General features: G+C 39.7%; 2 protein-coding genes across 2 annotated transcripts; one reads left to right on the top strand and one right to left on the bottom strand.

Moving 5' to 3' along the window:
- Positions 1 to 806: 806 nt before the first annotated feature.
- LOC146489409 (uncharacterized) lies at positions 807 to 10,906 on the bottom strand. Its single transcript, XM_085108857.1, has 7 exons — positions 10,636 to 10,906; positions 8,582 to 8,643; positions 7,524 to 7,618; positions 7,314 to 7,414; positions 2,084 to 2,259; positions 1,332 to 1,505; positions 807 to 1,078 (listed from the first exon to the last, which is right to left on the bottom strand). The coding sequence occupies exons 1-7, from the start codon at positions 10,858 to 10,860 to the stop codon at positions 979 to 981; spliced, it is 933 nt and encodes a 310-aa protein (XP_084964983.1). The 5' UTR covers positions 10,861 to 10,906; the 3' UTR covers positions 807 to 978.
- Positions 3,512 to 5,399, top strand: LOC146489410 (uncharacterized). Its single transcript, XM_085108738.1, has one exon. It carries the CDS (start codon positions 3,519 to 3,521, stop codon positions 5,343 to 5,345), a length of 1,827 nt encoding a protein of 608 aa, XP_084964864.1. The 5' UTR covers positions 3,512 to 3,518; the 3' UTR covers positions 5,346 to 5,399.
- Positions 10,907 to 12,337: the final 1,431 nt, after the last annotated feature.

Here is a 12,337-nt window from a genome sequence, read left to right as displayed (position 1 = left end):
ACCCTTACTTGGGGCGTATACAGTCAGTATGCGTAGTGGTATACGGCAAATATAAGGATGTGTAAGGTTCGTATAATGACCAGTATACGTCAGGGTATGCCAAGAAAATAACAGGACCGTATACATCTGTGGCATAATTCCTTATATTTCAGTATACATGTCAGTATACATCATGTATACTGTGTGAGTCATAAGGTATACTGGTGTTGTATAGCAGGTATGTATACGGGTTCTAATACTCTTTTGTAGATTCGTTATTTTTCATGGTTCATATCAGTATACATCATGTATACTGTGTGAGTCATAAGGTATACTGGTGGTGTATAGCAGGTATGTATACGGGTTCTAATACTCTTTTGTAGATTCCTTATTGTTCATGGTTCATATCAGTATACATCATGTATAATGTGTGAGTCATAGGTATACTGGTGTTGTATAGCAGGTATGTATACGGGTTCTAGTACTTTTCGGTAGATTCCTTATAGTTCAGGGCTCATATCAGTATACATATATCGAATACTTCGTGAAGAATAATGTATACTGAGGGAGGGCCTACTGAGTATACGGCTGTTATACTTTAGTTTAGATCCCTTTCATTCAGGACGCTACTTTTTATTCTGAAATGTAATTTTGGGTTAGATTAGGATTTCCCCCACTACAACCTGGAATATAAACGAAATTTTGGAAACTAAAGAGCGGGACAAAAGATGTTACGAAAGGAATAGACCCCATGAATTAAACGCTTAAATGATGAATAGAAGCAAGTCTTTATGAAGAAAATAGTTTTATTTACATCTTACAGGACCTCTCATCAAAAACGTTATATAACGAAACGCCAAGAAACACAAAAATCTAAGGAAAAATCAAGTCTAAATTTACCATTTTTCAAAATCGCATTATAAAACCTGATAAAAAAAAGAAACCTACATGTCATTTTTTTACAAACAGACTGTTGTTATTAAAACATACTAAACTAGCTTAAATTTCTATTTCTTCCCATGCATTCTCCTCTCCGGAACTTTCTTCTGTTTCGTGATCATTCACCTCCTCTTCGGAATCCTCATCGTCCTCATTGTTTCTGTCAATGAAAGTTGACGTTGGTTAACTCATTGAAACATAATAAACTTGAAATTGTTAACTACAGAGCAAATTTAATTCGACTTATATTTCTTTTTTGTTTTGTGCATTTTTTTTTTAATTTATTTCTAATAAAAGTCATAATTGATAAATAAATCGTGCCATTTCTAGTTTTCGAAGAACGTTGCACAGAAAAAGAGTGTTCCGGCCTATTTTTTTTTCTAGTAGTTAAGTCCATGAAACAATTAACATACCTCTCTGCCTCCACCTCCTCTCTTTGCTCAAGGAGGGCCTTCCACTCGTCAGAAATTGCCCACTTGGGCGTACTGATTGGCGGTTCTTTTTCGGATGTCTCCCCTTGTCTTGCGTTGGTTCGTTTCCATCTCTTGTTTACGGAGCTCTCCGATTTTTGACTTCTCTTATCAAGTCTAAGAAAAGAAAAAGACATTAATTTAATACAAGTCTTTCAACAACATCGATAAAAAAAGTACTGTGAAAGCTCTATTAATCCCCCGGTCTCTATTAACCTCCTTCTCTGATAAGCCCCTGTTTGGAAGTCCGTCTTAGTAACAAGCCCGTCCTCTCCCACCACCTTTTAATAAGTCCCTCTTATTCCCTCTCACGAAATCCATTTCATGTGACCCAGTTGGTTTGTTTTTCAACAAATATAAAACTCAGACGCAACTGGCGTTTTGCTCCTCTTTATTGAATATTGAAGTTGTATCGTTTTTGTTTGAATCTTGTATAAAAACTATTTTAAGACGGAAATGGCGTGTTCAAGATTTGAAATAAGCCACCTCCCCACCTCTATTAAGCCCTTCTCTCTAATAAGCCCCCCCCCCCCGTTAATGAGGAGTAAAATTAAATACAAAAGCCTTCTGGGGGCTTAATAGAGCTTTTACCCTGGCCTTCAAAAACAAACATATTAGAGAAGATTTAGATTCAGTTGAAACGGGATTTTTTCCCTTTTTATTGTATTTTTTTTTTATTAATAAGCATTACTTACTTGTTTAGAAAGGTAGTGAGCAATTGGCTGCGGTAACCAGGCGGCCTTGAAATCCAGCCCTCTTCACCATCATTGCTGCTGGCATCCTCGTCCGTTGACATATGCTCTTTTGTAAGTTTTGAAAAGGCATGGGCCACCTTTTCATCCTTGACCTGGCTCTTTCTCCTTTCGTATTTCTATAGCAAGAAAGGAAAGATTGTCCTTGGTACGGTTTAACTAAGATGAGTTAGTTATAGAGGGAGTTCGAAGGTAAGCATTTTGGACGAATGGAGGTATATGTCGTTAAAAATGGACTATTTATATGTGACCTGGAAAGCAAAAACGGACACTAACGCTTTACCGTTTAACGGAAAAATCCGTTTATAGCCGTTTAACGTCCGTTTAAACGGATCGCACAAGCGTTTAAACGCTTTTCTTATCCGTTTACTAAACTCTCGCATCCGTTTAACGATTTTGGTAAAACGTTTTAATGCCTTTCTAAACCGTTTAAAAAAAAGGGCATCCGTTTAACGTTTTGGACAAACCGTTTGTTATCCGTTTAACGTTTTGGACAAACCGTTTGTTATCCGTTTAACGTTTTGGATAAAACGTTTGTTATCCGTTTAACGTTTTGGACAAAACGTTTCCTATCCTTTTAAAAGAACCTAGTATCCGTTCAACGTTTTAAGCAAACCGTTTGTTAAACGGTTAGTTTTTCCGCTTAAGGTAAATTACACGCTCACAACTCTCAACCAATCGTTCAAATAACCAAGCTCGTCGTCAGAGTAAACAAGCAGCCATATCGTAGCACAACGTATTAATTACCAATTTATGCCGACAATAATTATTGTTGCATCTGCATTTTCGTGCTCAAGGCGCGGAAAGAAGTTTCAAGATTCTCTAATAGGGAATTTTACGGAAACGATAAAGATTTCCACGATATACCGGGAGCTTCTCGGCTATATAAATAATTGTGAGCATCAGTCACTTTTGTTAATAGTAAACAATTTAAATTTTATTCACATGGCGTCTGCGGCATGACGCGGCAAGTTTACAGAAAGTCGTATGTCTGATTCTACAAGGAGAATAAAGATGGTTTAACCAGCAAAGAAGTATTCTGTTGAAGCCCGCGTGTTGAAGGCACAATTTGTGGAAACGATTTTCACGATGTGTTGGTTGCAGTTACTGCGAGTGTATTTGTCAGCTTTTTGGTATAAAACTTTCACAGGCTGGCGCGTGCTTTATTTACATGTCGCTCTTAACACGTTTGTAAAACGTCATCTCCACGCATTAAGATGACTGAACAAGCAAAATTCCCTTCTTTTGAGCGCACAGATTGTGAAAAAGCGCCAAGGCATTTCTTGGCTGTAATTCTTTTTGCACGCGATCGAAAAGCCGTCTCTGTATTCTCAGTTCAGAACAAAGACACCAGCGTGTGGCACGTGCTCATATACCAATGCATTGTCTTGTCTTCCCTGTTCGTAGCTATGACAACCGAAGCGAAAACAATAATCAAATGATATCACTTCAATCTAACACGATGGCGGAGCTTAATTCGGAAGAAAACTGCAGCGACGACATTTTTGAAAAAACAGCAAAGTTCTTACAAGATGGGTGCGGATGTCAACTGAGCTGTAAGGGAGGTCCATGTTCGGAACAGTTTTCAATAGAGACAGTTCTTGTGAACCTCAACAACTGCCTTGAGCTGACAAGTGGAGAACTCGATTTAGTCATCTTAGCCAACATTCAAGCATTCACACACATCGATTATGTTGGAGAAAAAAGAAACAGGAGCCCTCGCTGCAGTTTTCATTTTCAAGGAAGACAAATATGCAAGGACATGTTTTTGCATCTTTACGGGGTAGGATACAACCGATTTCGTCGCCTCAAAGACCACTATGAACAGTATGGCATTTGCCAAAGAACACATGGAAACTCAAACAGAGTGCCTGACAATGCGACACCGTATTCAACAATTGAAGACGTGCGTGCTTTTATTCAAAACTACGTAGAGGAAAATGCCATTATCCTACCGGGGCGTATTCCAGGATTTAAAAGCGACGATGTAAAAATCCTGTCCACATCGGAGTCGAAAATGAGTGTCTGGCGGGTTTACAACTCTGCATGCGAAAATTCAAACAAACAGGCGGTCAGCTATAAAAAGTTCAGACAGTTATGGCACGAGTTTTACCCTGATGTTGTTGTAGCGAAGCCAATGACAGATTTATGTATGACATGCCAACAAAACACCACAACACTTCAACGCGCTGCAAACCTTTCAGAGAGCGCAAAGTCAGAATGCATCGCGGCCCAGCAGGAGCACCTGGACAACGCAAAAGCGGAGAGGGAATTTTACAAGTTTACTTGCACCAAAGCAAAGGAAACACTTGAAACACTCGGTCCTGATGCTCTTCAAAACCGTGAAAACCGTACCGCTTCCTCGTTAGCTGCTTCTGTACATTATTCTTTTGATTATGCACAACAAGTTCATATACCCAGTAATCCCATGCAGCCTGGACCCATTTATTTTAAAACCCCGAGAAAATGTGGCATTTTCGGAGTAATGTGCGAGGGAATATCGCAGCAAGTGAACTTTTTGATAGACGAGGCAGCTTCTACTGGAAAGGGTGCCAACGCCACAATCAGTTATGTTCATTATTATTTGGAACATTACGGACTGGGAGAAACAAATGCGCACTTTCACGCAGACAACTGCGCTGGACAAAATAAGAACAACTATTTCATGTGGTATTTCGCTTGGAGAACTCTGGTGCAACTGCATCAGTCAATCACTTACTCGTTCTTAATTGCAGGCCATACTAAGTTTGGCCCAGATCGATGCTTTGGTCTGATAAAGAAGTGCTACAAAGTATCCCACGTCTCGTCACTTTACGAATTCGCTAGACTCGTCGATACCTCCAGTAGCGTCGGCTTGAATAAAGCCCAAATTGTTGGCACACATGATGGAAAAACGATTGTGCCTGTTTACGATTGGGTTTCATTCCTTGGACAATTCTTCAAGAAGATACCAAACATAAAGAAATTTCATCATTTTACATTTTTCAAGGAAAGCCCAGGAATGGTTTCACGCAAAGAGAGTGTTAGTTTCCCGCATCAACCATTCATGCTGTTAAAGAATCCAACCGTGGTCCCACCCTTAGCGGCTTTTCCTACAACAGTTGAGCCCGAAGGACTGACAGATGAACGTAAAAGATACTTGTACCGAGAAATAAGACAATTTTGCAAACCTGGTACTGAAGACATTGTTGCTCCGGCACCCTAAACTTTTTTGCACTATGTTACGAAAATATGTAACTAGCGTGCTTTCCTTGTTAGATTTTACCTGCTTGTAAACTTATTTTAAATACATACTTTTTAACATAGTTACACATATAAACTTTTAAGGTTTGTGATTGTAATATTGAAACGAACCATGCTTTTTATTAAAAAAAATTGAATTGATACCGTGTGTTTTTTTTTCTGTTTTATTCCAAATGGCAGCAAAGTGAAAATGGCGGTAATCAATACGGGGAGTTCGAGTTTATCGAGGGTAAAATTATATAGGAAATGACCTGAAAGGTAAGGAAAATTGCTTGGACTTAGCGCGAGGTTCGACTTATAGCGGGGTCTAGCGAGGGTTCGAGTTATCACCGAGTCGACTGTAGGTTTTCGCTCGCTAGAAGCGCTTGCTCCAAAGGCTAGCGGGAAAGATTTTTTATCAACTGGGTCTGTTTAAATGTCGGGCTAAAGTCGAACACGAGATGGATGATTCAAATGGTACTAAGGAAAAGTCAAATGAAAGTCGGACGAAAGCTTTATTAAATTCAAACTTGACTCGGGTTAGATTCGAAAAGCTTCAGCGCTTTTCATTAAGTCGTAGTCTTGTTCAAACGATGACGTTTCTTTCATTTGTCGCACATGAGTCCGCTTAAAATACGACCAATGCTCGGCGTAATGTGGAAATTTTTTAACCCTTCAAAATCAGAGTGTATTGCACGCGATTAAGAAATTGTTGATGTCGGTGACTAAAAGACGGACGTGATCTCTCGTCCGTGAAGTCGCATGTTTTCAATATTATGCAAATTCAAGGCGTCACGTAATGTGTGATTGTTTATAGCTATAATAATTTGGCTTTTTATCTACTCCGCTGCTAGCTTGTCCGGAATGAAATGACAGAACTAAATGAGATACTTTAGATTTCCATTTAAAAGATTCCAGTATTTACGTATTATAGTGAAATGTATTTTCAGTATTTGACAACAGTCGATCAAAAATTATTTGTTTACGTTCGTTTCCTTGTGAACTTTTGAAACCGTTTACTTACCGTTTAACGTTTTGAGCTCTCCGTTTATGATCGTTTAACGACTTTCTTTAACTGTTTAACGTTCTCAGCTTTCCGTTTAAAAAATTCTGCAACCGTTTAACGTTTACGGCATTCCGTTTTTGGACTTTGCCCAACCGTTTAACGCTTTCATTTATCCGTTTAAATGGAACTGGAATCCGTTTAAACGCTTGTGGTAACCGTTTACTATCCGTTTAACATCGTTTGCAATCCGTTTTTTTGCCCGTTAAACGGAAAACCGTTAGTGTCCGTTTTCGCTTTCCAGGTCACATATCTTTCACCGACAAAAGGAAAGCTTGTCAAACACAACGCACTTCAAAAGAACAATAAAGAAATGGAATGTTTTGTAAAATCACAGCCCTTGCACTACTATGAAAGAGTAATCGTTACTTTAATAGGAGATAGACATTGTCACGGTTCAGTTTAGAAGCCATCTTGGCGGGTAGGCAAACATAACAGAAATTACAGTCTTCGTATGCGAATCCGTTGTCAAAAAAGTGCGTGAAGCTTGTTTCTCAGCAAAAAGTTATATTGCTAATAAATGGTACTAGGCAAAGGTTTCCACTGACAAAATTTGAGGGAATTGGCTCTGCCAGAAAACGTTCTCTGGGTTTTTGAATTTTCCATACATTCATCTGTAATTCTTTGCCCCGGGCTGAAAAATTCCCGGGAAAAAGCCAGATAACATTTTGTGGCAGAGCTAATTCCCTCAAATTTTGTCAGAGGAAACTTTTGCCTAGTACCATTAATTAGCAATAAAACATTTTGCTGAGAAACGAGCGCTTCACGCATTTTTTGACAATGGATTTGCTTAAAACCACTGTAATTTCTGTTATGTTTGCCAAGGTCTATTGAATCATGAACTTTGTAGATTTCTTTTGCGCGGACAGATATAAAAATATCACTTACCCTCTCTTTTCTTAGGTTTATTCTTTTCCTCTTTTTAATGTCATCTGTAATTTTTCCCAAAGCAGTTCTGCGGAGGTGCTCGTGGTACTTTTTGGCTGTTTCTGTAAAGAATCAAGGAATTTATTAGTCCAAGTAGGGGACATCTTTTGCGAGTTTACAATGCCGATGATTCAGCTTTGCAGACTTGTGATATGTTGCACTGTTACCTACTTTCAACAACAGCTCGGGTAAATCCTCGCCCCGACTGGCGACAGAGCTCTTCCACAATAAGTGCAGTTACTTTTTTGTTGTGAACACTGCTGACCCTAAAATAAATATAATAATTAAAAAGGTATTAGAATATTTTAGTGCAATAAAGTAGCTGGCGTACCAAGCATTTCAGTACGAAGAAAAACAGTGTTTAAAATTTTCGTTTTGGAGAGACGTTCGAAGAAACCTATTTTTCTTACTCTTCCCCTGTATTTGTTTTATTTTATTTTTTTATTTTAGCCACATTTCCAGTAGCGCCTGTTAGAGCTGCAAATTCAGAGTGTGTAATTCAAGTCGTCATGTTATTGGAGGATTGCTTTGGATTGCTCTGACTGTGCAGGTTATTTAGTTAGCATTTCTAAAATTGCTGATCAAAGAACAATAACGCTGGGCCAAATGACATTAAATTAACCGACAACGCACGAGGGTTGATTATAGCGGTTTTCAATTGATTGTCGTAAAACCAAAATCCAAGCAATTGCTCTAGCCAATCACAACAAACCGAAAAATTACCCAAGCCAATCTTAATTGGAAGCAATTACACTTAAGCGCGGGAAAATGCACGGTCGCAAGTCGCGATTAGTTTTGGTTTTGCTTCCCACTGGTTGAGAAAGTGGCGCAAGTTTCACTGGCCAATTAGAGAGCGAAGCAATGCAAAACCAAAGCATACGCATTTCACTTTTATTGCTCAATTGACCGCTCTAGTAAGCGAGAATACACAAGAATTAATGCCGGTAGCTGAGAACATCTAAAACTCGATAAGAAGCCGACAATGACAAGAGTCGATGAGTAGCCGGAAACTAACAAGGAATCATTGAGTAGGCGATAACGCGCGACATTTCATGTGTAGCCGAGAAGCTTATGTTGCGCTATAAACGTTTAAAATGCGTAAGGTAGTGGCCAGGCCATGGGTTGGTGTGCGAGTGTGTCACTTGCTTTAATTGATTGTTTTAAATACAAAAGCGTCTTTAAAAATTACCTGCCAAATAACGATGATTCTAATTTAACAAAATACTCACACTTCCCTTCCTCTGTACTGCTTGGCGGTATCACTGCTGTTGTGCAGCTTGTGAACTTCCTCCTAAAAGCAGACCCAAATACAAGGTGTGGAGCGATTGCAAAATACCCGGCCCACTAAATATCTTACTTGAAAAAGGAGTGCTCCCGCAGTCCCTGAGTCGAAGAATATTTAAATAAAGAGAGTAAAACGAGCGCTCCCGCAGTGCCTGACCGATGAATATTTAAATGAAGTGAGTAAACAGTCCCGCAGTCCCAGAGTCGATGAATATTTAAATGAAGTAAGTAAAACGAGCGCTCCCGCAGTCCCTGAGTCGATGAATATTTAAATGAAGTGAGTAAACAGCCCTGCAGTCCCAGAGTCGATGAATATTTAAATGAAGTAAGTAAAACGAGCGCTCCCGCAGTCCCGCAGTCGATGAATATTTAAATGAAGTGAGTAAAACGAGCGCTCCCGCAGTCCCGCAGTCCCTGAGTCGATGAATATTTAAATGAAGTGAGGAAAACGAGTGCTCCCGTAGTCCCTCAGTCCCAAAGTCGATGGGTACTTCAATCTAAGTTTCGGCTCATGGATTAAAGAACGAGTTATATTCATGTGTAGCGTGCTTGTTTCGGTTCATGGATTAAAGAACGAAGTATATTCATGTGTAGCGCGACGACTGCGCGGGGAGCAGCATTAAAGAACACGACTGCGGGACTGCGGGAGCATTTGGTGGGACGGGTATTCTGCAATCTAGCCCAAGTTTGAAACTGAGAAAAATATTTTAAACTCAAGAAAAATTTCCATAGAAGAGTGACTTTTATGGTTACTCTCGCTATATGTCAGGGGCACCCAACGAAAGTTTTCTCTCAAATCCTTTGAAACGAAATGTTAGTCTATCTGGAGTGCCTTTAAAGCTCTGTAGGTTCATTTCGGGTCGCGCTATAATATTTTTATCTCTTCGGTCGCTCTAGGAGAGCTTGAGTCTTTTCGAAATTACTAGGGCATCTTTGTCCATTTCCCAAAAACCGTAGGTCTTATTTCCTTTCCGAAAATCTTAGCTGACCTTTTTTCGGAACCGGAAGCGACATTTTTATCAATCCGGAAACACTAGGCCTTAAATTTCCCATATCCCGAAAGTTCGAGGTGAAAATTCCCTTTCGAAAATTGTAGGGGATTAAGGGCCTTCCGAACAGATAATTTACCGAAACGATCCGTTGGGTGCCTCTGATATGTATTAACTTTAGCTTCGTAAACTACGTTTTGTAAACGGGGCTTCAGTTAAACCTGGTTTCCAAACGATCGCAGACAATCGCTGATCGCAGATCTTACACAGGTTTGTGTTCGTCTCCGATCAGTTGCTACGATACTGGGGATAGAGCACTTTATACTCCATGCAGCCAATCCTAACAGTACGGTACATACACTACTAGAAATTCAAGTTATCTGCGGCAGATCTGAAAGCAAAATTCTGTAATATCAGAACTGCGTACCTACTAAAGATATTGCAGCGAACGAAAATTCTATCATCTGGATCAATATTCTGTTCATTGAGGATTTTACAATCTCATTGCCCACAAACAGTTGGTACTTTTGACAATTTCCTATGACTGAAATGTGCGATAAAACTTTGCTTTGCTATCGTTTGCGATTAAATGTAAAATAACCCTCTTTGCGATAGCTTGCGTTCATTTGCGGTCATATGAAAACCAGGCTTTAGGTTGTGCCATGACAAAAGTGTCGGCTCCTTTTTGAATCGCAACAAAATTTCTCACCTTGGTAAATACGCCGAAAGATCACAGATTTGAATTTGTAACTGACTTTTTGAGACCTAAAGCATACTATAAAGACTGTTATTCTGACAAATTTAGCGTCGAAGCTTTAAAAATGAAATCATTTCTGATTCTATCGATACTGCGTACGATCAGCTATGTTTAGTAATTAGAGGTAAACCTTTAAATTCGACTGAAGTTGGAACAAAATCTCCGTTGTAACCGATGAGATTCATTGTGCGCATCGTGACTGGCAACACCGGTATCCAACGTTTCGCAGTTAAAAGATAAGAAGTATACTTACTTGAACGACAAGAGATGATTTAGGTCTTTTCCTCTTTTTTGCATGTCCACTGCTGCACTGATCAGCTTCTTCCAAATCGCTAGTTGATAATGCCATCACCTTGTCGTCAAGGGCATTGACTTTGTCCGTCAACTGTTCGATCCGCTCGTTTGAACTTTTCACAGACTGTAGAAGTTCTTCTATCGTTCTTTGGCAGGCTGTAAGACCAGAGATTACCTGCTGCATCGTCTCTCGATTTTCTCGCGAGGACAGTGGAGTAGAGTCGCTAGACCGGCCTGAACTTGAAGACGATCGATCCAATTGGTTGCCGACAGAACTTGCTCTCGAACCCGAACCGCTCGAACAGGTCGGAGTTAATGACGCTGAATAGAAGTTGCCACCACTGCCGTGATTTAACGAGCTGGAAGCTCGACGCATGTTTGCGAAATCAAAAATACTTGGAATAGGAGTCGGAGTTAACAGTGCCGCGGCAAAGCAATGAGGCGACTGATTTCCCGCCACAAACACATCATTCAAAGCGGCCGCTTCAGCAATGTAGCCAAGCCTCGCCAAGCCTTCAGTCGTTGAACGCTTCTTGAAAGAAAAAGTGAAAATGGACAACGACTCTCCCACGAATGACAAAACTGTTTATAGATCGAAAACGAAAAAGCGATTGTGCGAACACTGTGATCGTTTAGTCTCAATCCGGACTTACAATGCACACAAACGAATGAAGACAACAGTAATATTAGGTAAGCGAATTCTCAACAACGTAGCACGTGTTGTATTTTGTTTGATCTGCTTTATATGCAAGCTAAAGCTGTGGCTGTTTATTTAACATTAACCTTACTTTTCGCTTATAGATACACCCAGTATATCGCAAAGGCACAATTTTTATTCTGATTCAAGTGACCTCGAGTTTGACTCTTCAAGTGATGAATGCCCTGAACCCCCTGCAGAATTTGAAGTGCTTTCCCCCGAAATTCCAGAAGATCGAGGTAAGCTTTATACCTATGCATACATAAATTATAAGCTTACTATTACTTGATCTTTTGATCAATATATGTAAGGTTGAGTTGGCTGAATAATCATCACAGTTATGAACACTACTTAAGCACTACTTAAACATAACTGCGATGATCATAGCCAGGTTCACGCTCTTGAGTGCATGAAAGGTAATCAGTAATCAGGGCAAAAAATTACAGAGAATATAAGAGGAAACGTTTGTTTAAGAATCGGTCAGTGTAAAATGCAGACTGCAGACTGTACACTGGGGGTAAAACGCAGACTCGGGGTAAAATGCCATCATGCTTACCCCTTAATATTGTTCTATAAGTGTGGGACTACATGTACTATGATAATTTATTAACAAATGAAAAGCCATCTAGCAAACACAATCAGAAACGAGAAAGACAAAATAATACAGGTTTAGCTCGTTGAGTTTAATACTTACATGTAGTTCATAACTTACATTTATTCATCCACTATGGGACTGTGGATTGCAGTAGCACTACACTTTACTACTTAGCTCTATTCGTCCACTATGGGACTGTGGACCATGGTATCACTACTCTAGTTCAGTTACATATTCATCCACTATGGGGGCACTGCAGACCGCAGAAGCATGCTCATGCCACTTATATTCTCTGATTATTTATTAGCCAGAGCTGATCATGACTGCAGACCACAGACAACAGTTTTTAGAGTAATGCAACTTCCAAAT

Source organism: Pavona decussata, unplaced genomic scaffold (genome assembly GCF_977016875.1).
Source record: "Pavona decussata unplaced genomic scaffold, jaPavDecu1.1 SCAFFOLD_6, whole genome shotgun sequence".
Lineage (NCBI taxonomy): Eukaryota > Metazoa > Cnidaria > Anthozoa > Scleractinia > Agariciidae > Pavona > Pavona decussata.
Note: the sequence above shows the minus strand (reverse complement) of the source record. Positions and strands in the feature narration are given on the sequence as shown.